General features: G+C 48.6%; 1 protein-coding gene across 3 annotated transcripts; it reads left to right on the plus strand.

Annotated features, from left to right (window-relative positions):
- The first annotated feature begins 8145 nt into the window (after positions 1–8145).
- BAMBI (BMP and activin membrane bound inhibitor) lies at positions 8146–27138 on the plus strand. Of its 3 annotated transcripts, XM_081229186.1 has the most exons (4): positions 21226–21294; positions 24260–24360; positions 24456–24743; positions 25171–27138. In XM_081229186.1, exons 3-4 carry the CDS (start codon positions 24506–24508, stop codon positions 25587–25589), a joined length of 657 nt encoding a protein of 218 aa, XP_081085312.1. In that variant the 5' UTR covers positions 21226–21294; positions 24260–24360; positions 24456–24505; the 3' UTR covers positions 25590–27138. The 3 variants fall into 3 exon arrangements, with proteins under 3 accessions (XP_081085313.1, XP_081085311.1, XP_081085312.1); XM_081229187.1 differs by lacking the exons at positions 21226–21294; positions 24260–24360 and adding an exon at positions 8146–8265; XM_081229185.1 differs by lacking the exon at positions 24260–24360 and having other exon boundaries at positions 21185–21294.
- Positions 27139–27672: the final 534 nt, after the last annotated feature.

Raw genomic sequence — 27672 nt, forward strand, 5'->3', positions numbered from 1 at the left:
CTCCGCCCTTGTCAGGTACCTAAAAACGTAGGCGGTGGTGTTCAGATCTTCTTGTGTTTCTTGATTTCTGCCTAGTTATTCTATTAGCAATCTTGTCAATTGCTGAGAGGGGGCTGTTAAAATCTCACACTAGAATTGAGGATAGGTCTCCCTCTCCCTTTAATTATAGCAATATTTGCTTCATGTGTTTTGAATCTCTGTAGTTAGACACACACTCATTTATGGTTGTTATGACTTTGGATGAGCTGATCATTTTATCTCAATGAAATGTCCCCTTTCGTCTCTGGAAGTACTTCCTGTCTTAAGGTCTGTTTTCTCTGTAGTAACACAGCACTGAGCCGTCTCATGCCCGCTCTTTGCTTCATGTATCCTTCTCCATCCGCTTACTTTCAGCTTACATGTGTTGTTATATTTAACCTGCATTTCTTCTGGACAGAGCATATATATAGAATCTCTATTCTGACCATCTCTGCCTTTCAACTGGAGTGTTTAATCCATCAATCTTTAACGTAATTATTGGCATACTTGCGTGTGGATCCACTGAATTTGTTTTCTCTTTGTCTACTCTCTTTTTGTTCCTTTTTCTTCCCCACCTCACAGCCTTTTTGATCTCACTGCCAGGCCTCTCGGACCAGATTTATATCTGCAGCCCGGGCCCCTCCCCTGGACCCCAGGCTTTGAGATTCAAGTCTCTCCTCAACGTCTGTCTTTGGGCACAAAGGCATCTCACACTCATACCAGGCCCAGCCTCCTGACGGCCTCTCCTGCTCCTCTCTCAGTGGTCCCCTCAAGGACGGTGGCGATTCTTCCTGGTGCTTCGCCCGCATCCCCCTTCTACTGCTCGGCATTCACCCCATCCTTCCTGGCCTTCCAGCCAAAACCTGGAGTCAGGCTCGACTCTCCTTCTTTCACCCTCACATTCAATCCATGCGTCTCCTGTCTGTCTCATCTTCAACAGACGCAGAACCCACTGCTTCCCACCACCTCCCCTGGACATCCTAGACGGAGCACCATCACCTGGCACCTGGGCCACAGCGCCCACCCGCGGTGGTCATCCCACAGTCTACTCTCAATGCAGCAGCCAGAGGGCTTCTTTTAAAAGCTAAGTCGCATCACTCCTGTGTGATGCAACGTCTGTCATTTCCTCAGAGTAAAAGCCAGAGGGTTTACAATGACCTATCGGACCATTTCCTGCACCTGCTCTGTTCTCTTCTACGCCTCTTGGTCACTCCATTCTAGCCATCTCGGCCCCTTTACTGTTCCTCAAACTCTGTTTCTTGACGTATTTTCGTTATTGCCTCCGCCGGGAGCAGAAGGGAAATGCCTATTTAGATATTTTTTTCCTATTGACCCTCTTACACCACCCCATGAAATCTTAATGCCATAAATATACTACATTTGATTATCTACCGTCTCTGTGTTTGTGCTTTACACCAGCGGTCCCCAACCTTTCTGGCACCACGGACCGGATTCGTGGAAGACAGTTTTTCCATGGACGGGTTGGGGGGGTTGGTCCAGGCGGTCATGCGAGCGACGGGGAGCGGCAGCAGATGGAGCTTCCCTCGCCTGCCCACCACTCACCTCCTGCTGTGCAGCCTGGTTCCTAACAGGCCGCGGACCAGGACCAGTCCATGGCCTGGAGGTTGGGGACCCCTGCTTTACACATTAAAAGAGTACGTTTTTTTCATCCTCCAAGAGTGAACTTTCTGCCCCTTTGGACGACGTCTCCCTGTTGAGAAAGCATGCTTTCCCTCCTTGCACGTAGTTCTACCTCAGGGCCTTTGCACCTACTGTACCTTCTGTGCACAACACTCTTCCCCCATCGAGCTGTCGAGCTCACTCCCTCACCTCCCCCAGGTCTTACTGAGACGGTCACTTTTCAGAGAGGCGTCCCTCGGTCACTCTGTGGGACAGTGACTCCGTGACTCCAGCTCCCCCCTTCCTGGCTCTGTCCTGTCATCTGAGCACTTGTTACCATCCGCCACGTCCACATGTTACTCACCTATTTTTTGTTGTCTGTCTGCCTTCACGAGAGTGCAGATTCCAGGAGATATTTGCGTTCGTCGATGGCCCCCGGATCTGGCCCGCTTCCTGGCACACGGAACATGCCCTGTTAACACTTGTTGAGTGCACGCATGCCATGCTTACCTGTGCGTACACCTGCCTTCACTGTGTGGCCCCGTGTACCAGCTCATCCTCTTTTCTCCTTTTCATCTACCAAGTCCTGTCTTTGCTTTAAAGCCCAAGTCAGTACCAACTTCTCCCTGATCCCTTTCCTTGTTTTATGTCCTCAAGAATATTATAAAGTTTTGGACTTCCCTGTGATTAAGAATCTGTCTTGCAATGCAGGGGACACCGGTTTGATCCCTGATTGGGGAACTAAGATCCCACATGCCACGGGGCAACTAAGCCCATGCGCCACAACCGCTTAACACCACAACTAGAGAGAAGCCCGTGCACCACACTGAACAGCCTGCGTGCCGCAACGAAAGATGCTGCATGCCACAACTAAGACCCGAGGCATCCAAAATAAATAAATAAGTAAATATTAAAAACAAAAAAAAGGGGCCTCCCTGGTGGCGCAGTGGTTGAGAGTCCGCCTGCCGATGCAGGGGATACGGGTTCGTGCCCCGGTCTGGGAGGATCCCATATGCCGCGGAGCGGCTGGGCCCGTGAGCCATGGCCGCTGGGCCTGTGCATCCGGAGCCTGTGCTCCGCAACGGGAGAGGCCACAACAGTGAGAGGCCCGCATACCGCAAAAAGAAAAAAAAAAGGGCTTCCCTGGTGGCGCAGTGGTTGAGAGTCCGCCTGCCGATGCAGGGGACACGGGTTCGTGCCCCTATCCCGGAAGATCCCACATGCCGCGCAGCGGTTGGGCCCGCGAGCCATGGCCGCGGAGCCTGTGTGTCCGGAGCCTGTGCTCCGCAACGGGAGAGGCCACAGCAGTGAGAGGCCCGCGTACAGCAAAAAAAAAAAAAAAAAAAAAAAAAAAGAATATTACGAAGTTCTTATGCCCCACACTCCTGGCAGGAGTTATAGAATTAGAATTAACTATTGAAGGCTGAACTTCTTTTCTTCTTGGTCTAATATGCCTCAGAACTATTCAGTGACACTACCTTTTAGCTCCAAGAGATGCTGGGTTATTCCTGAAACTGTGAAAGTTTATATACCATCAGAAGACTGAGTGGAATGGGGGGCGGGCTTCTGAGTTGAATGTGTGGACATAAAGAAAGGAGAGAAAACCGTTTCATCTCCAGGCTGATTAACACCGTTGAAGTGTGCTTGGGTGGATTCAATTGGCCTGGTGCTACTGGAAGTAAGGAATATATTTTCTTGCTGGTTTTCATTGCATTAGATCATGTTGTTTTAACCCAAGGACCTCAGGAAGTGCAGAGTAAATTGGAATGCTCAATCAAATAAAAAAAGTCTGCTTAAACGGAGTAATGGTTGGTTGTGCCACAAATGCTGAAGTTCAAGTTGACATTCCAGCCTGAGCTCGTAATGTTATTATGAGGACCCTGTAGCAGGGGGAGGGGGAGAGGGTATCAGACTTCAACACACTGGTGTGACTTTTGTTACTTCAGAAGAGAATGAACCTTGTGATAACCTAACTCTTTTGTGGTTATTCATTTTCTCATGTGTTCAAAGGTCAGTCTGGGCAGGACAGCAAGTGTCCATATACTTTGCCATTTGCTTGGTGGGCCTTGGCTGGTGGAACAGAAGTGCTTTAGGGGAGATTGCAGTCCACGCCGTCCTGGCCATCCCATCTCTCCAGCGCTGGCGGGCGTGGGGAGGGAAGGGTGATCCTGTAGCGGGAGTGAGGGAGGTGCTCGGTAGCCCCAGGGGCCTGCATTCTGCAGGCCGTGGCTTCCGGCGTTATCTGTGTGCTATTGACCCAGGAATATGAGCAGTGAGTCTGGAACCTCTCAATCTAAAAAGTGAGTGATGGTAAACTGTTTGCTTCTGGCACAAGCCCGTTCGTTGCAGCAGCACAACCGTATGTGGGGAGCTGGGCTTCTCAGAGACAGCCGGGGTAGCCTCTGGGTGTGATTGAGGGCGGGAAAAGTCTGTGTTCAGTGTCTTCCTGGTTCTTCCTTCTTCGTCCTCATCCTCCTGGTCACGGTCCCTCCTCACATGTCAGCCCCTTAGAATACTAGGAACCAGTCTTTACAGCTTAGGAGACAGTCCCTTGTGTAGTATTTTAGTTTAACCTCACGATGTTCCCAGGCGGCAGGAATTATCACCGGGACCTCCACTTGGTCAACAAGAAAATGGAGGGAGACATTGAAGCAGGAATCACCTCTGGCATCACTTCTCAGATCACATAACCTGTGCAGCACACGGCTCCTGGCCAGAACCCTAGGGCTGCCGCACCAGATAATCAGATAACGAGGAAGCACGTCCTCCATGACGGGCGTTGTGCTACGTGCGTTGCACGTAACGTGTTGTTTTTCCTCCCCGTATCCTTATGAAATGGTTATTTTATTCCCATTTTAAAAATGAAAAAATAAAGGCTTAGGAAGATGTGAAGACTGCCACCAAGTGTATGACAAACAAACAGCTCCATTAAATCCATCTTTATTAAGAAAAACAAAACACTGGAGGAATCACAGACCTAGTCACGGTGTTGCCAGGGTGCAGGTGGCGTTTGGGGTCCAAGCGTGCCTTCCTCGCCCCAGTCCACTGCCCCCTAAACTCTGGGGGAGGAACACGTAGGGGGCGTGTGAGGCCCGGGAGGTTTACAGGCAGGAAAGCATCCTTGTTGAACCGTTAACTCAGAAGCCAGCGCTTTGTATTCTAAACCAAGGTAATAGTTAAAGAAGAGGCATAACTGCTACCAAATTTAGGTGAGAAGGTAGTTGGTTGAGTTTGTAAAACCCAGGCTAGGAAGACGTCAAGGGAAAGACCAGCTGGCATCTCTGGGTGGCTCTCAGCCAGTTTGCTAGAAATCATTTTGCTGAAACTTCTTTAATAAGCTTTTACTAAACACTTATTTTAATAATTTTTTTGCTCCTTTCCCCATGGCTAGCACTGTTCACACCCCAGTCCACACATCAACCCAGCCTCTGCCCTCCTCTGCTCGGCCACTGCCGTTCTCCCAGGCCCATCTCTTTCCCACTGGTGCTTGGAGACTATCCAAGCTTCATGTCGGCCAGGAGGCCAACGATATTTGTCCTTCCCTCTCTGCTTAGAATCTTGTCTCAGGGCCTCAGGCTTGCTTGGACAGGGATTTGATCGTAAGACAGAAAGCTCAACTCTCTCGGTACCGTGTGACTTGGGAGATCCCACTGGTCAGAACCTAGGCTCCACCCAGCCTTGCCGCATTGCTAATGAGGGATGCAGGACCCTGTGATGGGGTGAGAATCTCAGGAAGAAGGAGAAAGGTTTTTAATCTTTTTCGCAAAAGCTCTATCCCGAGTCAGTGTTTCATAACACGACAAGCACAGTCGAGTCCTTGTAAGACAGTCCATTTGTCCGCACGTAGAAACAATTAAGATGATGGGTGATTTTTTTGGTGTGGTTCCTTTATCCTAATAAATAGGTCCACATTCCCTGTGGCTGCACTGGAGCTTTCAGCATGAAAGACTCATCACAGGCAGTGCTCCCGGAAGGGACGATGGACGTGCTTGGGAAGTTCATTGCCACTGATGGTGAAGGGTGTGTACGGGGGAGGGCGCCTCCATTCCCTCCAGTTGCAGCTGTCACTTTATACCACCCGTCTGCCAACTGTCTCCGAGGACTTGCTGTTCACCAAGTTAAGTGAACACAGAAAGGAATCCAGAAAGCGATAAGAGATTTTAAAAATCAAAACTGAGAACTAAGTATCAAATTTTCCCTCTGGCCGTCTTATCCGGGGAGCACTTCTCTAGCACGTGGGGCAACACAGAAAAACTATTTGATACTAATGATGATTGAAATATGATCTAAATTAACTTACTATTTCACTAGAGTGGCTGACCTTCTAATGCAAGAGTAAGCTTCCCGCTCAGGTTTCTACTGGGTTATGACAGTTGGGCCAGAGAAAAGGGCTTTGTGAATAATAATGCTTTGCCTGTGTTAAGGTGATACCAAGTTAGCACCTCAAAGAAATAATTATTTGGTTAGAAATAGTGCCCCAATTACCCAGAAGAGTATCTGGAAGGGTGGCTTGGTAAAGTGACTCTAAAGCCTTGGGTGGGTCCTGGGTCCCTGCTCCATTGCCTTTTAGCTTTGTGATGCAGATCAAAGACGGGACCACTAGGAACTGCAGTTTCCTCTTCTGAAAATGGGGATAATAATACCTCCCCTCTCTGTATCATAGGATTGTCAGGATGAACCAATGAGGTAAAGCAGAACTCTTCAGAGACCGTAAAGCGTTACATAACTATTAGTTGTCACTACATGCTTTTCCGTGAGGCTAACGCCAGGAGACAGGTCATAGGGTATCTGGCAACCTGGCGGCAGGTGTAGGTCTCAGTGGGGATCTGGAGGAGCCTCCGTCTTGCTGGTGGAGCAGGTGCACAAGCCCTCAACCGTCTCTCGCCACGTCTTCTGGGGCTGGGGGCTGGGGGTGGTACTTGGCGCCTCCCGTGCAGCTCAGGGCGAAGGTCCTCCAAGTGTGGCGGCATCCGGAGCATCAGCAACACCTGGGGGCTTGTCAGGATGCGGGTTCTCAGGCCCCACTCCCGACCCGCCGAACAGAAGCCCTGGGCCTGGGGCCCACCAATCTGTTTTTTGTAATTGTTTTAGAAATATATTTATTTATTTATTTTTGGCTGTGTTGGGTCTTCGTTGCTGTGCGCGGGCTTCTCATTGTGGTGGCTTCTCTTGCTACAGAGCATGGGCTCTAGGTGTGCGGGCTTCAGCAGTTGTGGCTCACAGGCTCCAGAGCGTGGTCTCAGTAGTTGTGGCACACGGGCTTAGTTGCTCCGCGGCATGTGGGATATTCCCGGACCAGGGATCAAACCTCTGTCTCCTTCCTTGGCAGGCGGATTCTTAACCACTGCACCACCAGGTGAGTCCCCAATCAGTCTGTTTTAACAAGCCCTCCAGATGATTCCGACACTTGCTCACATTTGAGAACCGTGAACTAGGTCTTGGAGGCTTTGCAGAGACCAAGAACAAGGGCCCCGCTTTTTTCTTTCTTTTTTTAAAAATTTTATTGGACTCTAGTTGATTTACAATGTTGCATTAGTTTCAGGTGTACAGCAAAGTGATTCAGTTATACATACACATATATCCACTCTTTTTTAGATCCTTTTCTCATATAGGTCATCACAGATGATTGAGTAGAGTTCCCGGTGCTCTATAGCAGGTCCTTGTTGGTGATCTATCTTATACATAGTGGTGCGTGTGTGTTCATCCCAAGCTCCTAATTTATCCCTCTCTGCCAAGTTTCCCCTTTGGTAACTTTGTTTTCAAAATCTGCGAGTCTGTTTCTGTCTTGTAAGTAAGCTCATTTGTGTCATTTGTAAATTAGACTGCACGCGTGAGCGCTACCCCGTGATACCTGTCTTTCTCCACCTGAAGGACCCCACCTTGCCGGCCTGTTACTCACCCTCCGCCACACGAGCGGGCATCACAAGGGAGGCTCTGGATTCTAGAGCCTCAAGGGACTCGAGAAGCCAGTTTTCAGGTTGGCTCATTTTGCAGCTGAGGATTCTGCTACCCCAAGGGGCTCAGTGAGGGCTGATCCAAACCCAGAGCTGGGGTCAAGGTGACGCTCAGCCCCGGGCTCTTCTCCCACTGCCTTTCTTGCATCCAGATCACAAAGTTCCAAGCACTTGCTACTCAGAGGAGGAAGGACCCCGCGGAGCAGCAGGTCAGGTGGGAAGCTGCGTCCCCTGAGGGCGGGGCCCCAGGGGAGGTCGCGGCTACCTTCCTGGTGGCCTGGAAGAGACGTCATCTCCAGGAGTGACTGGTGGGGCTCCCACCATCCTCCTCAAGAGGGAAATCAGGTGTGGGCCTCAGTCAGGAGCCCTGAGGGGTCCCTTCCCTGGAAACCACTTCCCTGGTGGGCGCGGGCATCCTGGCTGGTGTGAAGGCTATGATTCTCGTTGCTTTGGTTTATGTACCTAATGACGCCGAGGTCAGGGTCAGGGTCAGGGAACATTTTCTACAGGAAAAGGCCAAGGTCGGAGCAGAGGGAGATTGCACATTGAATCAAGCATCAGGGAAAACGGTCACTGACAGCTACCTAGGAAGGCTGGTTCCTGCAACGAAAGCTGAAATCCAGGAACGACCCCAAACCCATTCCCAGAAATCCTCACTTCAGGCTCGTAGGAGGTGAGTGAGGTCTGGGTGTGACGGTGATTCAATCAACTTGTAAACAGCCCTATTCTGAGCAGCAAAAGTTCTCTCTTCTCCTTTTCCCCTCTCCCTCAAATTACTCCTTTTGTCAAGAGGTAATTTGGCCTTTCAGTATCGCCAAAATGTTGCTATGGACTTTCAGAAACGCTCACAATTTCTCCCCATACCCTGGTTCAAAGAGAAGCGGACAGGAAATGTGGTGGCCCGTCACAGCTTCTCCCTTTGAGACGGCCAGACAGTGATGCCCTGAGCCTAGAGTCTCCTTAGGAGCCTCAGCCGCTGTAGCCCCCGGGGTGGAGGGTGAACCTCCGCTCAGCTTCCTCAGCTCTAAAGTCAGAGACAGACGCGATCATCTCCATGATTTAATTTAAAAGAGGCTGACGTGGCCTCACGTAGCTCTCACTTAGTACCAGAGGAATTGTTTGATTAATTTGATCAGTCTAGACTGGCAACTCATGTGGAGTTGGAGCCTGAATGATCCTGTTAGCCGCTTGGCTTTGATCTCGACCCCAATGAGAGTCAGGTTCTCGGGTCACGTGAGGGCGGGCCGTGGGGCCCCAGGGCGCGTCCGAGGCGCACTGCCACCCTCAGGGCCGGGGAATGTCAGTCACCTTCCTTCGGTGTTGCGTGGATCAGGACAGGAGGGGATCTCTGTTTAATTCATGTGTTTGGAGGTTTTCTGTTTGCTTTTGAAAGTTGAAATTGGCCAGAAGAGTTTGTGGATTTGTAGGAACAATGCACACGTTTAGGTCTCAGAGGTCTCAGAGGCAATGCCTCTCGGGGGTTCTGTTCAGTAAACGCATTTCCATCAAAAATACAAAAAAACCAAAGAATGAACCAGGGTGGCCCAGGTATGACCTCCTCCTTGGGAGGCGCGCTGGCCTGCCGGCGGGTGACACAGACCCTCACGGGGAAGGGCGCTCTGTTCAGAACGGCGGTCACAGCCGTGGGCCACACCTCACCTGCTGCCACCAGCTTCCCCGGCCTCACGCCCAGAGGAGCTTATTCGTTACTGTCCGAGGCCCTAGGAAGCTTCTGGGAACAGCGCTCACAGCCTCTTACTGAGGTCACCGCATGACACCGAGACACGTTCGTTCGTTGAAACACTGAGTCTCAGTTTCCCCTAGAAGGACCTCGCTTTCTGTGTCAACAGCAAAGGGCAGCCGGCCGTCCTCCCAGGTGGGTGCTGCTTCCCTCTGGTCACTAGAGGGCGAGAAAGACCCAAGCCCAGGCCTGCCCCCTCTGGCCAGAGTGTGTGTCCCCTCCAAGAGGAGAAAGCTCTGGGCTGCAAAGACAATGCGTCTTTATTCTCTGGAAAATAAAACTGATAATGGCTGTGTATGTTCCAGTGTTGGCTTAGGAATAAGGGGTTACCTTGGTGGGTTTTCCACTTCCCTTTTCATTTTTAAACATTTTTTATGTTCTCTAGAGAGTGAACACAATTAAATCGCTTGAATGATGCACAGTTAAGAACCCAAACGTGTGATAAAGGAGCAGCTGGTGGTTTGGGGCAGAGGCCCTGTTCCCGGCGCTGCTACTGTGGCCTCAGGGGCCCGTGACGCATGGGGAGGACGACGCTGGGAGGTCAGGGCTTTCAACAGCAGCAAGGGCACAGCCTGGGCTTGGCGGTTCTGTTCCCGGTTCTGCAGGGCCCGGTCCCAGGAGCATCTCAAGGCAGACTTATCAGGAATTTAAAATAACATGTTCCAAATGAACCTGTCTAGGGAACATAATCAGACTCACAGACATAGAGGACAGACTTGTGGCTGCCAAGGGGGAGGGCGAGTGGGGGAGGGATGGAGTGGGAGCTTGGGGTTAGCAGATGCAAACTAGTATATATAGAGAATGGATAAACAGCGAGGTCCTACTGTAGAGCACAGGGAACTATAGTCAATATCCTGTGATAAACCATCATGGAAAAGAATATGAAAAAGAATGTGTGTATATGTATAAGTGAATCACTTTGCTGTACAGCAGAAATTAACACAACATTGTAAATTACCTCTACTTCAATTTTAAAAAAAGAATGGAAAAAAAAATAACGTGTTAGCAAAAGCTGGGAAAATAAAATACAGCACCACCGTGAAGAAAGATGTGGGATCCCCAACTCACCTCCTCTTCCCCCACCTCTCCTTCCGCCCTCCTCTGCCTCGAATTATGCTATAGATATGAAATGATTTTGGAGGAAGCTTGTTAAGGTCTGCTGAGTCTTTGTCCCCATAGAAAGTTAAATCTGTCCACTTGTCAAGTGAAAGAAGATGGACTCTGTCAGGACAGAGAGAAAGGAAGTGCCTTTCAGTAACACACAATGCAGGTTTGGGAGAATGTCTATGAGTCTGAAATGGTTTTGAGATTTTCTCCTTGGTCTTGTGTGGATCCCAAACTTGACTTAACAGCCCAGTTATCAGCTGTCTTCCTGTGGTCCACCTACCCTTTGCAGCCCATGCTATGATTCCCTGCCGATGAACTAGACCTGCCAGGTTAGTAAGGGCTGGGTCGTACTATGCTTTTTTTGTGAATTAGAAAAAGGCACCTCCTCTCAGGCAGTCAGAGCAAACCCCAGGGTGCACGGTGGTTCTGGGGATGGGAGCTGAACCTCAGCCCTCACTCATCCCCTCAGCGGGACGTCCTTGGTCTGGAGCAGCTTGGCACAGTCTGAGTTGACTGTTCAGTTCTTAATCCTTCATGAGTTCCAGGGCCCAGCATTTTCCCTACTTCTGGAAAATGACACAGCGTTTCATCTATAACCAGAACCTGTGGCTGTAACTCTAGCATCTTAGTGTTGAAAGAGATTTTAAAGGGTCTCTTGCTCCAACCACTGGTTCACATGTCCTTCACCGGACTTCCTCTGGGGAAGCGCTGGGGAACCACCGCCCCTCCCGGCTCCCAAGAGCAATCATGCTAGCAAGGTCTTCCTTACTTTTAAGTGTTCCTGACAGCTTACTGCTGGCACCCACTGATCCTTGGTGCGCCCTCTGCTGTTATACAAGCAAGTCTCCTTTTTTATCATTGAAAGTTTTCCCTTCACATTTATTGTTAAGCGTGGCACTGAGTGCCTTTACCAACTTGATCACTTCTCAGAGACCTTTTAAGGTGCTCCGTCTGCATTAAGCTCATGTTCTAGAATGGTCTGATCAGTGCAGCTTCCAGTAGGACAGTCATAATTTGGCGGTGGACTTTTTTAAACTGGCACTGGCACTAAGTTGCCTTGTCAAATACCTGTGCTATTATCTGCATCTGTTTTTAAGGGACAGAGCTCCTAAGTGATAGAGAGGGTCAGATGGCTGCTTTTTGGGGGCGTTCGTAAAGCATTTCTTGAAAAGTAGTAATTCCACTTTATTTGACTTGATAGAGAAGGTGGCCCTCGCCATTTTGGACCCTGATTTCACTTTTGAGGCTCTTCCACAGAATCTGGAAATGATCTTAGAGATCATTCTACTGGTCGTACCCGATGCATGACAGAACAGGCCTGGGGAGGTTTGTCCACGTTTGGCCCAAACCACACACTGCTGGCCGGAGCCCTATGTACGCAGAGCCCCAGGAGCAGGGAGCACCTCCTCCTCTTCTCTGAGTTGGGAGCTCCTGAGGGACGTGGACCAGGGACAGTGCCCCGCCACCTGCCCTGGCCACAGAAGTTTCACACTTCTTCTTTGTGTTTTCCAAGTTTCCTTCAATGATGCATAACTTTTGCAATCAGGAAAAAATATATATTTTATAACTATATTTATATAAAACAGTGGTTTTTCCAAACACACGTAAACTCCCCTGGCCTCGTCTCTACAGCTGCAGGTGCCAGGCAGGAATGTCTATTCCATCACCCTCCACTGCTTGCAATAATTAAATGATTCCCAGATCCCATTTTGACCAAGAGCTAGACAACAACACAGCCCTTTCCCATCCCATCCACCACCCTCCTCACTCCCCCGCTGCACCAGGCTTGTTCTGAAGACCCACATCTGTTCCCTGCGTTAAAGGGGACAGGGAAGGAGGTTTTGGTGCGGGCAGGACTGAGAACTCCAGCCTGATGGGGCGCCACGGCACAAGGGTCGCATCGCCCATCCCTGCAGACTCTAGCCTGGGGGGATCTGTCCAGACCAGGAGAGTCTGCCCGCCGCTTGTTTACTTCGGGAAGAGCCCGGGGGGGAGGCGGCGGGGAGGGGCGGGGCGGCCGAGGACAGCTGGCCGGAGCCGGCAGGCGAGCGGCCGCGGGGCCGCAGGGGCGCTGCGCTCGAGGCCGCGGGAGGACCGGTGCTGGTGCGGGGCGCCGGGTCCCTGCAGAGCCGCGCGAAGCTGCGGAGCTGCTCGTGGCCTCGGCGCCGGTACCTTGGATGAGGATGCGGGGCTCTCCGCGTTCGCTTCCCCCGGGGATCTCGCGCCCTCCCCGGGCCCACCCGCCCTCCCCAGCCTCGCCCTCCCCTCGTCCATCTTTTCTTGTCCGACCCCCTGCGGCCCGAGACCTCCCTAGAACAGACACTAGCGTCCCACCGACGGGCGCACACGGCGATGCTGCTGCTACTTTTTTCTACTTGCAACGGAAACTCAGAGGAACCTGCATGAGCATTTAGTTTCTGCTCACACTGATATCTGCAGGTACTCCTCCGCTTCCGGTAAACCGGGAGCCAGTACAAGTGTGCAGAGCCTGGGGTTAACGCTCCCGAAACTTCCTGGATCTGTCAAGATGGAAGATGCCCCCCCCCCGCCCCCTCCGCGGCTACCACCCGCCCCCCGCCCCCCGCCCCCTTATCTCCCTTGTCTTGCTGGGCTCCTGGGTGCGTGATGGAAACGAAAAGATTTTAGACCTGAAAGGGCTTTGGTTACATCTCGAGACGAAAATATGAAAACATAGGCTCTTTTCTCTGCATTATCTGCATCTATCAAGGGCCTGAACTCACCTATTTCCAGAAAAGTTGCAGGACTTCCGGGGATGACTTGAAGGATTAGGGAAAAAGGAACGTCAGCATATCAGCACCCCCTCTCCCCTCACCCCCCAGTTTCTCCAAACATTTGTTAGACAGTCACCTAAAAGAAGGATGGCAGGGTTGAAAGCGTTTTGAGGGCAGGAGGCTCTTCAGTAATCTTACTGATCATCCATAAAAAAGAGCGTGTGGCTCGTGAGTCGTTCGTGGCAAGTACATCCGTAATCAATCAGGGTTTTACTGGGAAATGCTTCCTTCTGACAGTGCGGAAGCAGCATCAGACTTTTTTGAAAAATGCGGTTGAACTGGAGACGGGTAATCCAAAGGAGTCCTATGCTAAGGTGGAAGATTCTTCTTGTCTTTCCCAGAAGACCAGAGGCATGAATTGTGGCTCCTGGGAGCAGCTATGTTTCTTGTGTAATGATAAGTTAGCCCACCAATTTGTCTTGTGCCGTGCAGCGTATGGGATCTTCGTTCCCTGACAAGGGATCAAACCCATGCCCCCTGCAGTGGCAGTGCAGAGTCTTAACCACTGGACTGCCAGGGAAGTCCCTTAAGTTTATTTTTGATGAGGGAATTCCCTGGTGGTCCAGTGGTTAGGACTCAGTGCTTTCACTGCCGGGGCCCGGGTTCAGCCCCCGGTCGGGGAACTAAAATCCTGATGACAGCAAACACTCAAGTGATAAACTCACACTAAATTGATAATTTAAAGGAATGATCTTAATTCCACTCACTAATACTTTTCTGATTAAAAAGACGAGTTAATGATGAGGGGAAAGTTTCTCTTTATAGAAGTGTTCCAGCTAATAAATGAACATAAAATAATAGAATATCACGGTTTTGCATTCCCCACTGAAATAATGGATGTAGGCAATGATTATGTATAACTTCACATCACACAAACAGAGGCAAAGAGACAGAATGAACTTCTGAGAGAGGTACAATCATCATCTGGGAGGTAGTCTTACCAACTGAGTCTGAATCTGATGGAGACTTTTGATCTAACAACCAATTCACAGGAAATAATAGCAGGAAGGAGGAACGTGTTAAGTGACACCATGGAGATGCAATCAGCACATTTTAGACCACAGAAAACCCTGTAGGACAAATGATCCGATTGTTTCCATAAGTAACCAGCAGAGAAAAAAGAAAAGACAGAGGGGAGGTGGAACCGATAAATGTAAAGAGTTATAGGGACATATCAATCAATTACAATGTGTGAATCTTTATTTCAAGCCTAATTCTAACAATAACAAAAAATAAATAAAGATAAAAAATAAAAAGTCGAGTTAAATGATAACCTTGTTTTTATGTGTGTATCATATATATGCCATATATATAAATGCCTTATGGTGCTGGCCTGCCCACACCTTCTGGTCTTCCTGGTCCACGACCTTGATGACGGGCAGCAGTCGTGTTTTATATCAGCCAGGACCCTGCCCTAGCGGATCGGACCCTAAACTGAGCATTTTGAGATGATCTCTCCCTAAGCTGAACAGCAACCTGTGTAATGGGGGCTTATGATTGTATAAAAGCAAGCAGAAGTTATGAAGAGCAAAAACTAGAAGTAGGGAAAGTGTGCCAGCTGTTTGGTAGAGAGGTGAGAAGCAAAGAGAACCCTGGGAAAATGAGACCCAAGTGTTCTAGTTTCCGGTTTCAGGGATACTGGCTTCGCGGGAAGATAAGTAATGCTTGTAAATTACCAACTGGCTGTATCCTTACAATAAGCCTATTGTATCCTCCCAAGAAACCCCTCCTAAATGAAGTCATCTCAAGTGGGTCTCTCATTCTTTTAATTAAACAAGTTTGAGTGAGCTATAAATGTGCGTATTTTAAATGATATCTTTGAAATGATAGGCTAAAAATGTAGGTAAGTGACACCAAACTATGAATGGGCCAGTGAAGGGTTACTTGTGTTTAAACAAATTCACAGCAGAAAAGGAGCTTATGTGTTAGGTGACCAAATGGAACAAAGGAAGGTTATCGAATATGGGGGAAAATGCATGTAAGTCCTTCCCTTAATATCAAGGCTAAAAACAAGAACTGTTCAGTGATGATCTCAGTGCAGCCCTGCAGCTCTCTTCATGACTTCTGCCCACAGGAAACATTTCACTGAAGTGCATTAAATATTAGAAGATATGCTCATTTGGATGGCATTTCATTTCATGGGTTGAACACATACATCAAATTGAATGTGCATCTTGATACTTTGTAAACGGCAAAACAAATACTGTATAGCTAATTATTTCCTCAGACACTGTTGCGAAATAAAAACAGTGGCAGGGACAGCAACATGATGGCAAATATCAGTAATTTCAAAGTTCCACTGCAAAAGCCCTCATTCTGTTCCGTTAATGAGATTTCAGTTCGGAAGATCCAGTGTTAGAATAGAATGGATTGAAGAGAAGTCATTACAGCAGCCCCCCTTTTCTGCAATTCTGATATCTGAGGTTTCAGTTACCTGGTGAATTGTCCAAAAATATTAAATGGAAAATTCCAGAAATAAACAATTCATAAGTTTTACATTGCATGCCATTCTGAGCAGTGTGATGAAATCTCGTGGTGTCCAGCGCCGTCCCACCCGGGATGTGAATCATCCCCTTGTTCCCTGTGTCCTATCCCTTAGTTACTTAGTAGCCCTCTCAGTTATCAGATGGGCTGTTGCGGCCGCAGTGCTTGTGTTCAAGTGACCCTTATTTTACTTAATAACGGCCCCAAAGGGCAAGAAGAGTGATCCTGGCAATTCAGATATTCTCTTACGGTGCCTAAATTATACATTAAAACTTTTTGTAGGTATGTATGAATAGGAAGAAAACCCATAGTATATATTGGGTTCAGTGCTACCTGAGGTTTCGGGCATTCACTGAAGGTCTTGGAACATAGACCCCCCGGGTAAGCCTGGATAAAGGTAGAGCAGTGGAAACACAGGCCGGTTTTGGGCGGTGGGCCAGGATGCAAGGTTTCAGCCAGCGTCAAGCAAGAGCCTAAATGTTTGATTGTCTAATGAAAATATCAAAACTTTTAATTTTAATGGTTTGTACATGAACATTAAAAAAAAAATCCAAAAAAAGACAAGTATTGCCAGCTAAGGAGATAGAACGCCAAATACTATTCGTTGCTGGAATCTGAACAGCATTCTGGGTCAAGGATGTTCCTTTAAGCAGGAATTTAAGGTAATTTCTCTGCTTTAAAAGATTAATTTACCATTTTAGTTAAAAGAACAAAAGGAATCAACCTCGTTATTTGATATCAGATAGGCAAAACTAGCAGAAATCATTGAATAATTTCTAAAAGTTCTACTGGCTTAATTGGACGTTACATGAACATAAATCAATAGAACAAAGGCTATATCAAGGATCACACAGAATATATTTGATACTATTTGATTATAAATAGTGTCCATTGTTAAGTTCATGATGTTCTTTTAATCCATTTCTTACTGTATTCTAAACTTAGTTGCTTTAAAAATTCTCAACACAATAGATACTCTGTGGTATTTGTAAAACTCAGTAGCATTTTTGCTGGTCTGTAGGAGGATGGGCATTTGGGAATGTGGGCTTCGGTCTCCCCCTTTTTTTCTTGGTCCTATCACACTACGTCCTGGACTCTGCACTCTGTCCTTTATCTCCTTTTCCATTTTGGAGGAAAAAAGAAAAGAAAAAACTTCACTAGACACTCATTCCTTTGGGCTGGGCTAATCTCTCACCTTTGACCATATTCCAAAGAAAGTAAATTTTAGCTCTGCACTCCTAACTTCTGAGAACAAATGACTTAAAAAAACAAAAACAGGGGCTTCCCTGGTGGCGCAGTGGTTGAGAGTCTGCCTGCCGATGCAGGGGACACGGGTTTGTGCCCCGGTCCGGGAAGATCCCACATGCTGCGGAGCGGCTGGGCCCGTGAGCCATGGCCGCTGAGCCTGCGCGTCCGGAGCGTGTGCTTCACAGTAGGAGAGGCCACAGCAGTGAGAGGCCCGCGTACCGCAAAAACAAAACAAAACAAACCCCACCCCCCCCAAAAAAAACCAAAACTGCTCCTGGGAATTCAAAGTGTTATCTAACCTCTGTGGATTGTTGGTTGGTAGAAGATTTGTATAACAGGGAGAAATGTTAGATTCTATCTCTAGACTGCAATAGTTTGTATGCTAGCCGGGAACTTGAACACAACTGCTTCTGAACAAAAGTACCGAGTTATTTTTCATCTGTGTCGTGGAGAGAGGAATTGCTGAAATGGGGTATCACATATCATTTTGGGGAACAATGTCATTATTTGGGTAAGCAGAGATTGCTGGAGTATTTACAGCTTTGTTAACAAAATGACTTGGGACATAAAAACCCTTGAGGTATTTTTTTATCCTATTTATAAGAAAAATAAAATTTAGAGTTTTTCTGTGTATAGGACAACCATGAAAATGCATCATAGTGGCATGTTGTGATTATATAGTATATATATGTTCATATACATCATATCTAGAACACTGTTCAAAGGTAATAAAATAAAACTATTATAATGTTTAATTATTTCGGGTTTTAGGTCTAAAATCAGCTTTCTGTTCTTGGGTATAGATAGCTGGTTCCCAGCTTATATTTTCACAATTTCCTTCATAAGAGTAAAAAGAAGTTGTTCATTGATTTCATTTGTTGATTTAAATTTAAAAAAAAATCCCACTAGATTTTACTATTTTCCCCTCTACTTATCAACCTACCTGTGGGAAAGTAATAACCAAATTACATACAAAACACAAGTAAAATTCTGTAGAGAAGCAAATTTCCTTGAGCCTTAAATTGAATTAAAATGGTTGCTTATTCTTCCAACTATTGATATGGCCTCATAGTTGACATATTATCCCTAAACCAATTTTGATTTTCCATATTGATTCAAACACTCTTGTTCACTTAGTTGAAAAGTCCATGTCTGCTCCAAAACCCTTAGATAAAGTGCAGACTTGTTTCTCTTAAAATGAATTTTTAGCCATTTAAAATGCCTGCCCATTAAACTAATAACGAAAACAAAAGAGGCGGAATCACTGTCTGATCATGATGTTCTTATTCTGAATTGTATTTGGAACAAAAAAAGTACACATCCTGGAATAACAACAGCTGATGTTAATTCAGTAAAATGTAAGTATCAGAGTATGAACCCTTTGGGTTGAAAGTAAAAGAACCTTAAGTAACAAGAGGACCTTATCGAAGAGCCTGAGTTAACCCTGAGATGGAACTTAAGGACGGGAAGTTAAGCCAAGGACTGGGAATCCATCTGGACTTACATCTTTGCCACCCTGCACATCTCTGTCCTCTTCTTGCTTTACAGACAGGTGGACTCTGAATTTGTTTGTCTCTCGTGAAGTGACCTCTAGAGATTGACCAGCACCTCAGTCTAAAGACCCTGAAGAGAGAACCTAATTGGTCCAACTGGGGTCATGTGACTAGCTGTGGCCAGAGGGGCACAGTGCCCTAGGGGACGTGCCTAGGGGACGAAAGGGGATGTTCTCTGAAGGGAGCTGGGAAGGCATTCAAAGTGTTTACTACAATCCGACTTTCATCAACGCATCCCCCAGACCCTCTTCCATTAAACAGGCATTTTTACCTGCATCACAGGTAGATATGGTTATTTTCTGGTGCATCTCTGCCCACTCTTTGCTTCACATCTATGCTCCAGCAACAGAGAATTGCTTGTAGTCCGAACTACCCATCTCCTACTTACCACCCATATGCCCCCTTGCGATCAATGAATTGCACGCCTAAGTTCCTGTGGTCCTCTGTGGTTGTAATGGTCCCCTCCCAGTTCTTTCATTCTTCAGGCGTCATGGCGGATGTCCCTGCTTCCAGCAGACCTTCTGGACTTGTTTCCATTCCTCGGCTAGTTACCTCTGCTGTCTTTATGCATCATAACTGTGCACATAATCTCTATCATCCCTTGTTTGTGATTTACTATTTAGGTTCTGGCATCTTTTGGACCCCGCAAGCTGTGAGCCTGGCCTACAGTGGGTGCTCCAAAATAGTTGAATGAATATGCTCGAAAAGTTTCCTGTTGGCTAATAATGGACTGTCTAGAGTTAAAAGAGAGAGTGTCATTACAGCACAAGTATTGTCTGCATAAACCCCTTAGAGCTGTTAACTTGTCAAATACTCACGTGTCAGGAAGTACCAAGCGAACCTCCCCTCAGGACCTGCTGGGCAGCCCCCCACTTAAGAAACGCCCGCTGCTGCTTACCTGGTGCCCTAACCAGTTTAACTGCCTCTTAAAACTTCTGCTGGGCTGGCGCTCCTCTCCTTTTAGATGCAATTTTGATCCAGTGAGGTAATGGGCAGAACATCAGTTTATGAAATTATTTTATTTTTTCTGCATATACACGTTATTTTTCAAAGGCAATTTCAATAACTACATCCTGCAGCTCTGTGGACTTAACAACATTAATTTACAAGGTTGGCCTTGATTTTCAGTCGAGACATATATATGTATGTGTGTGTATACATATACACACACAAAAATATATGTATACTATATATATATATATATTTTTTTTTCTTCTTGGTCTTAATTTCTGCACTCTTTAGTGCTCAAGGGTTTGACTGCTTCTCCTGCCTTAGCATTAAATACGCCTTTCCCCCTCGCCCCACCCCTTGACATTTTATCAGGTCGCAAAAAGCTGGCTGATCCTAAAAGGAAATTTTGCAAATGGTTGACTTTTGTTAACCCCAGGTTTGGTGGGGAGGGGAGAAAAGAGCTTCCCTCAGATAAGAGTTTTAAACTGAATTTCCTCTCCACAAAAAATAGAAAAACAACAGCAACCCTCCCAGGACCGCCTTTGGGCACTTTGTGGCGGGCAGCCCCCCAAGTCCTAGTAAGTGAATTAGCATCTCAGAAGGGCGCTCCCCGCGGGGCTGGTACTGATCAGGGTCAGCCGGTGTGTTTGCCTGCGACTGCTCGGGGGTGGGTGGGGGGGTGGTTAATTGAGCGTCAGTCTCGGCCAGTGTCGTCTCGCTGGCGCCGGGCGCTTTTGGATTTGCTAATTCTCGTTAAGTGTCTGTGGCTGGCTACTCGTCCCGTCTACCCGGGAGAACTCGGCGGCCCCTGCAGATCGACAGCCTGTCTGTCTGGGCCTTATTGATCACTCGGCGGGGCGGACGCGCGGAGGGGCCGGGGGGAGGTCTGAACGCGCCCCCTTCCCGCCCCGCCGCCCGGACGCCCTCCCGGGCGCGCGCCGGCCCACGGGGCCCACTCCGGGGGCCGCCCCCGCTCCCCCGAGCGCCCGAGGCGCGCCGCGCGGCTGGAGGGGTCCGAAGGCGGCCACGCGGGTCACTCGCGAGTTTCGGGGAACGAAAAGGAAGCCACGCACTGGCGCACGCCGGCCCGAGGCAGCGCGGTGAGGGTCACGGAGGCGGGGGCCCGAGGCAGGGCCTGAGGCCTGGCTCAACCCGCCGCTCCCGAAGGTCACGGGCGCGCGGCCTCCGCGAGGGGGAGCGCGGGAGACAGCCGGCGCCCTCCGCAGCCCAGACGCCGGCGCGGCTCGGAGCCGCGGGGCAGCGCCCTCAGCCCGCGCCCGGCCCTGCCCCCCGGCTGCGGGAGGAGCGGCTGGAGCCCGGCGACCAATCGGATGGCGCCGGCGCGGCCGGGGCGGGGAGGGGCGGGGCGGGGCGGTGCCGGCCGGCTCCCAGCGCGGGGCGCTATTTACGGCGAGGAGCCGGCCTGATCCGGGCGGGTGCAGGCGGCAGCTCGCGGCGGGCGGTGTCTGCGCGCTCCGGCGCTCGCGCCTTCGCCGAGTGGCCGGCCGAACGCGGGGAGCGGAGCCAGGCGCCCACCCCGACCGTCGCGCCGAGCGGGCGGAGCGGAGGAGCGCGCCCTGCGGAGTCGGACCCTGCCCCGCTCGCCCTCCAGCCGCGCTCCATGCTCCGGCCGCGGCCCGGCCCCGCGCCCCGGGCAGCACCCATGCCCTGCGCGCGCCGGGAGCCGTAGGCTGCAGCTGCGCCGCGGCTCCGGGAGCCGGCGGGGGCACCGCGGCCGTGGGGGGCGTCCATGGATCGCCACTCCAGCTACATCTTCATCTGGCTGCAGCTCGAGCTCTGCGCCATGGCCGTGCTGCTCACCAAAGGTGGGTGCCCGCCGGCCAGCCGGCGGGGCGCGCGCTCCCCGGGGAGGGCCGCGGGGTCCCGGGGCGCCCGCCGCCAGGGCTTTGTTAGCGGCGGGAGAGGTGGCCTCCCGCGCGGGGCCCGCAGGTCGCGACAAGTTGCCCGTCCTTAGAAGTCGCGGCGGTGGCTTCGCGGCCGCCCCCGGGTGTCCCGGGCCCGACGCGCGGAGGTGGAGTGACAGCCTGCGGGCGAGTGGTTGTCAGTGTTTGTGCAGGTCGGCCCGTCGTGAACTTCCGAGCGCTGCAACCGGGGAGCGGGGCCCCAATGTGGGGCGGAGGCGGCCGGGAGGGCCGGCGGACCCCGCCCCCGTCGCCCTGTGCCCGCGTGTGCGCGTCTCCGTCGTGAGTGTGTGTCTCGGTGGTCTGCGCCGCTCTGTATTTGAGTGTGTCTCTGCTGCGAGTGCGTGTCTGTATTGCAGTGTCTCTCTGTCCGTGTGTGTGTCTCCGAGCGAGGGTGCCTGTGAGCCCGCGAGCGTGTGTGCCGTCCGAGGGGTGTGCGTGTGTGCGGGAGTGTGGGCTGTGTTGCTTCTCGGGTTAGGAGGTGTGGGCTCTGTCAGCGGTCGTGTTTCCCACTCACCTCATATTTTATAAACGCTACTCAAAAAAAAAAAAAAAAAAAAGCAGTGGTCAGTTTCTTTTTTTCCCTGCAGGCTTTCGCCGTTTAGGTCGAAATAACCCAAACATCTGCCTCTGGGTTTCAAGGTCCCCCAGCCTCCCTCGCCAGGAACTCTCCCTGCTGTTTGCTCTGCGAACAGATACTTTTTTAGAAAATAGGAAGCATTTTTAGCTTTTTCCACCCCGCATCCCACGCCCCCTTTCCTCTAATTGCCATGTAGCAGGCATGAGGTTGAAGGATAAGCCAGGCCAGCGAGGATGATGTGCTACAGTATTTATTTACTTTGCAAGGAAGGCTGTAATCAACCCTAAATAACAGCCCTCGCGGGGTGCAGAGGGGAGCCTCCTGGCCCTATCAAAGGCCGGCCGAACGGGGCCGGACTGGGGCTGACATAAGTCGCAGATACCGAAACTATGTGCCTGATAATGATATAATTAGGGGATCAGAGGTTTCTGACTGCTGGGGACTTCAAAAGCTTTGGAAGAAGCCCGCAGTCTCTCCTGTAGCCGCCCGGACTGAAGCAGACATTTTTGTTTAATCACCACATACAGTAACTAGAAAGGGGGGCAGACAGAAGAGCATTGTTCCCTGTTTCAAAATACCAGTCCCCTCCTGGCCTTCCACGTGCCACAGGAAGAAACTTTATGAAACGGCAGAAATAGAGTTTTAATACAGTAACACAAAAGTCCATTCAACTTGCTCAAATGTGGCTCCAATTTAAAAAAAAAAGTTGTTAGAGCTTTCCTAGTTACCTGTCAAAATTTTATGAGACTGTTTTAGGTCACTGAAAACGTAGTCTTTCAAATAGGCTCTCGTAAACATTGAAGCAGCACTCTACTTGTATTCAGCTCTTTTTCTGCACGAGGTCTGAAGTGACTGGGATCAAAACTGACTTTTAATCTGTTTTATGTCTACTTTCAATCTGTATGTGGAAATTGTCAGACTTAGGGATCTGCAGTCATCACCACTTAGGACCAGTGAGCTTTATGCGAAAGAGCGAGAAGCTTGGAAAGAGGAGTAAAGAGCTTCTGCGAAGCAGGCTTCTGACTGGAAGGTCCTACTTACTGGGGAAGGGACCTGGGCCCAGACCAGGACGGCAGCAAGACAGGACAGGAGCAAGACCTCCGGCTTTGCGTGGTGGCACTCAGGTTGCCAAAGATCTGTGTTTAGTTGGCTGGGTTTTTAGACCTGAAGCATTAGCAGATGCTGGTGAAAGCTGAGCGTTCGCTCCGGTGGCCTGGAATTTGGACAGATAGTTAAACTAGACCTCTTACTCAGGCATTCCCGGGAGGAGGGAGGAAGAAAGGCGAGGCTGGGAAGAGGTTTGTAAAGCGGTCGTGCCCCGTGTTGCTGTTGGTGTTCAATTTCAGGGCGGCGGTTTCTGTAACCGGGCCGAACTTAAGAGGAGGAAGCTGGGGAGAGGTGTGTACCCGAGTTCAGTTCACAGCAGCTTCAGCCGTGGCAGGTGACAGTGGCTGCGGTCCACCGGGTCACATAGCGTGTGAGCGAGCGCTCCCAGAGCCAGATAATTTCAAGGAGAAGTTGACGTGGAAGCCTCAGATCTTGCGCTGTGACTTGCAACTCACAAACTAAGTTTTATAAAGGAAACTTTTAATCACTTCCTGTAGAAGAATTTGAGGTTTCCTTAAGGATTTTTCATTCAACCAGCAGAGGCTTTTCAGTTTCAATGTTTCCCCTTTTAGATCCCATGTTGAATTACACATAAAACTGGGGAGTCTAGGGTGGGGGGGAGTGAGCCTTGCAGTTTTACCCCCTCCTCCCTGCTCCCAGTTTTATGACTTTCCATTTGGGCTGAAAGAAATTGACTTTGGCAAGCAAACCACTAATTGTAAACTGCCTAGTTCCTGTTTTACAATATACTGACTAAAAGCTCCCCTGCATGCATAGATCTTTATAGGCAAAGTTTGCCTTTTCTAGAGAGGCTGCAAATAGCTACCCAGTTTCATAGTTTTCAGACCCCCTGACCGGAGCAACTTCTAGATTGCTGTGTTTCTAGTTAGTAGCTTTATGAGGTGTTAGCTAAAGCTCTTACATCTAGGTGCAGCCCTTTGAGGTAGTAACCAATTCAGCAGCTGCGATCAAATACTTAACACTGAGAGAATCTAAAAGCGTAGCATTTCATGTTGCACGGTCACGTAGGATTAAATGAGTAAATAATGTAATTTACCTTACGGTAGGAGAAATTATGGGGATGATTATTTTGCTTCAGAAACAAAAGTGTTATGTTTCATTATTTGCTAACTTATCCTAAATTGAACTTTTCTCTGCTACGTGGATTAATACATTTCTAAGATGATGTTTCCCTGGCTTGGGGTTCAAGCACCGGCTTGCACAAAGGGCTTTCCCTGTCCACGTGGACTGCCCTCGAAGCCCTCAGCTGAATATTCTCTAAAGTGAGTGTCTTTGAGATTGGGGGTTTAGCAGTTGCTTAAGTGGATGCCTTATCTGGTCTCTGAAGCAGTTTGATGCAGTTTCCCCTTGTTTTCAGGTGAAATCAGATGCTACTGCGATGCCGCCCACTGCGTGGCTACTGGTTACATGTGTAAATCTGAGCTGAGCGCCTGCTTCTCCAGACTTCTTGATCCTCAGAACACACATTCCCCTCTCACGCATGGCTGCCTGGACTCTCTCTCAAGCACAGCAGATGTCTGCCAAGCCAGACAGGCCCACAACCGCTCTGGCAGCCCTGCGCCCACGCTGGAGTGCTGTCACGAGGACATGTGCAATTACAGGGGGCTGCAGGCCGTCCTCGCCCCTCCGAAGGGGGAGGCCTCAGGTACGGAGAAGCCGTCTGACCCAGCCCTTGCCTGGTCTCTAGGCTGGCGACAGCCATGACTTTGCCTGCCTGCTCCTGAGTTTGCTGTTAATGTAATTAGGGACAGCGGAGGGAGAAGCACGGCTGGGTGCAAAGGGGCATCTCTACTGGGTAGCTTTCGTGTCTGCGTGAGCGTTAGATGTCTGTCTGCATAATAGGTTTTGCCTGTTTTTCCAACATTTTGAAGCCACTAAGAGACCATTACTAATCAGTAATGACAGTTTGTAAACAAATGTTTTTGGAAGCTTCTCCGCCACACTGGCGACATTTCTGTTCTAAATATTGATTGAACTGTAAGCTTCTCTTTAATGGGGTGCCACGCTGAAAACAGAGGGCTGCTCGCGAAGGTCTCCAGGAGGGCTTGATCATTTTGCTTGTGTTCCTTTAGGACAAGGGAACAGGTATCAGCATGACGGGAGCAGAAACCTCATCACCAAGGTGCAGGAGCTGACGTCCTCCCGAGAGCTGTGGTTCCGGGCGGCGGTGATCGCCGTTCCCATCGCTGGGGGGCTGATCCTCGTGTTGCTCATTATGTTGGCCTTGAGGATGCTGCGGAGCGAGAGCAAGAGGCTACAGGACCAGCGGCAGCAGATGCTGTCCCGTTTGCACTACAGCTTTCACGGGCACCACTCCAAAAAGGGGCAGGTGGCAAAGCTAGACTTGGAGTGCATGGTGCCCGTGACCGGCCATGAGAACTGCTGTCTGACCTGCGACAAGACGAGACAGGCTGATCTCAGCCACGACCGGATCCTGTCGCTTGTGCACTGGGGCATGTACAGTGGGCACGGGAAGCTGGAGTTCGTATGACGGGGTCTCACGGAACTGGACTTCTGGGACCCTTTGAGTTCTGCTGGACAGGAGCACTTTATCTAAAGAGAAACAAACTCGTGTCATGACCTTCGAGAGATAGAATGACCTCTGCAAACAGAATCTTGGATATTTCTTCTGAAGGATTATTTGCACAGACTTAAATACAGTCAAAATGTATTATTTGCTTTAAAAGTATAAAAAGCAAAGAGAAGACTCTGTACACTGTTACCAGGGTTATTTGCATCCAGAGGGAGCTGGAATCAAGTACCTAAATAAAAGAAAGTGTGCTCTATGTAAGCTCCTACATCTTGATTTATCATAGAGATTTAAAAATATATATATATATATGTATATATATATATATTTTGTCTGAAATTTAGCGGTGTCTTGTCATAAATTAAAAACTAAGCAGGAAAGGTAAGGAACTACATGTTAATTATACAAATGAAGACCTATCATTGCCCAGAGTAGGATCTCAACTATAGATTTTGGCTTAACTTTTTTATTTTTATTTTTTTTTAAACAAGACCAAAATCTCGTTTTTTCTTACATGGCACGTGTGTCATTTTCTTACAGTGTGGAGAGTTTCTAAATGTGTATTGCCCATCATTCAGTGTCTTACCCACAATGTTTTGTTAGGATAATGCTGTTTTTTTTAACTTTCATCTAATAGAAATCAGAAACTTATTTATACCAGGTCAGATATCACCGATCAATTTCTGAAGTTGCCTTAGCAAAGAGTGGTATTTATCAACTTGATCTAGGTGCTCTGGAATACGTTTTTAAATGTGTCTACCTCCAATCAAAAAAGGAAAAAAAGCTTACTAAATGAAACTTTTTGTTTGGTAAAGTTAGTCACTGTCTATTTTTACTTCTTAATTCATCAGTTTATTCTGTCTCAAACCTAATTAAATATTTTGGACCCCAAATTAGCCAAACATGATTGCACCATGTTCCTAGTTTTTAAGCCTTCCTTCCACACAGTGTTATTTTTTTTTTACTTCTCAATCTTTAGAAAGATTTTCAAGAGTGAACGTTATATATCGAGATTTAAATAACAATTTCCTCCCCAAATGATTCTTTTATTAATATAATCAAATAGACTTGATTTTAGCCACTAACACACTATATAACAGTGTTTCCACTCCTGCAGGACTTCGGCAATATAGCCCAGCCTGAATTTAAGCCCATGCCACATTTGTTTACTTTTCCCCCCCAGATGGGTCTTTGCTATCTTAAATGTGAGAATAATTTGTAGGTTCTTTGCTCAATACTTTTGTATATTTGAAACTTTTGCTTAAAAATTAACCTATAGCCTGCATATTTGAGTACATGTGGGGTTTTCTTTTACGAATGTTAAAGGATTTTTTGCATTTTTTTCTGGGATATTTTATGATCAGTATAATTTGGGTCCCTTAAGAAGACAGGTGCAGTCGCCCAGTTGATGGAAGAATCTGAGTTGAAATGACTAGTCTAAAAATGAAAACCTAGGTTATTTAGTAACTAGTGGACCACAGCCCCAAACAAATTAGGCTATGGAATAAATATGCGTTTTAATAAATGGCATTCGTATTGTGCTTTTTGAGATTGACAATTCTTGCACGCATGACTTACAATTTGTAAAAGGTATTAAGTTTTATGTGTGTCCATTTTTGAGAGAGCCAAAGAATTCTGGGGCCTAACTCTCCAAACCTAAGAGAAGAGAATGGATCAAAATGGCCAGTTGGTGAAATTTCCACCCTCACCGCCTCTTCCAAGCTTTAGATCAAATGACAGTCATTTTGTAGCCTGAAGGTTGAAAGACTTCTTGCCCCTTCTGCTTTCTCATGTCAGGGAGCGCGTCGTGCAAGTCCCATGATTCTGAAGTGGCCTGTTCCCTTGCTTGCCCTCCTCTTATTCTTTATTCACCCCATTTCTTCCAAATACCAGTTAACTAGGAACTCAGGAATTCATTAGGAAATAAATAGAACAGTGAAGGATTGAAATTTATACTCTTGGAAACACTTTGAAATCAGTGAATTCCATCCTCCAGGAAGGCCTGCCTCTGGGCTGGTGCTAAGGTCACGGAAGTTTAGTGGCA

This window comes from Mesoplodon bidens (assembly GCF_964165515.1).
Source record: "Mesoplodon bidens genome assembly, chromosome: 3".
NCBI classification, from domain to species: Eukaryota; Metazoa; Chordata; class Mammalia; order Artiodactyla; family Ziphiidae; genus Mesoplodon; species Mesoplodon bidens.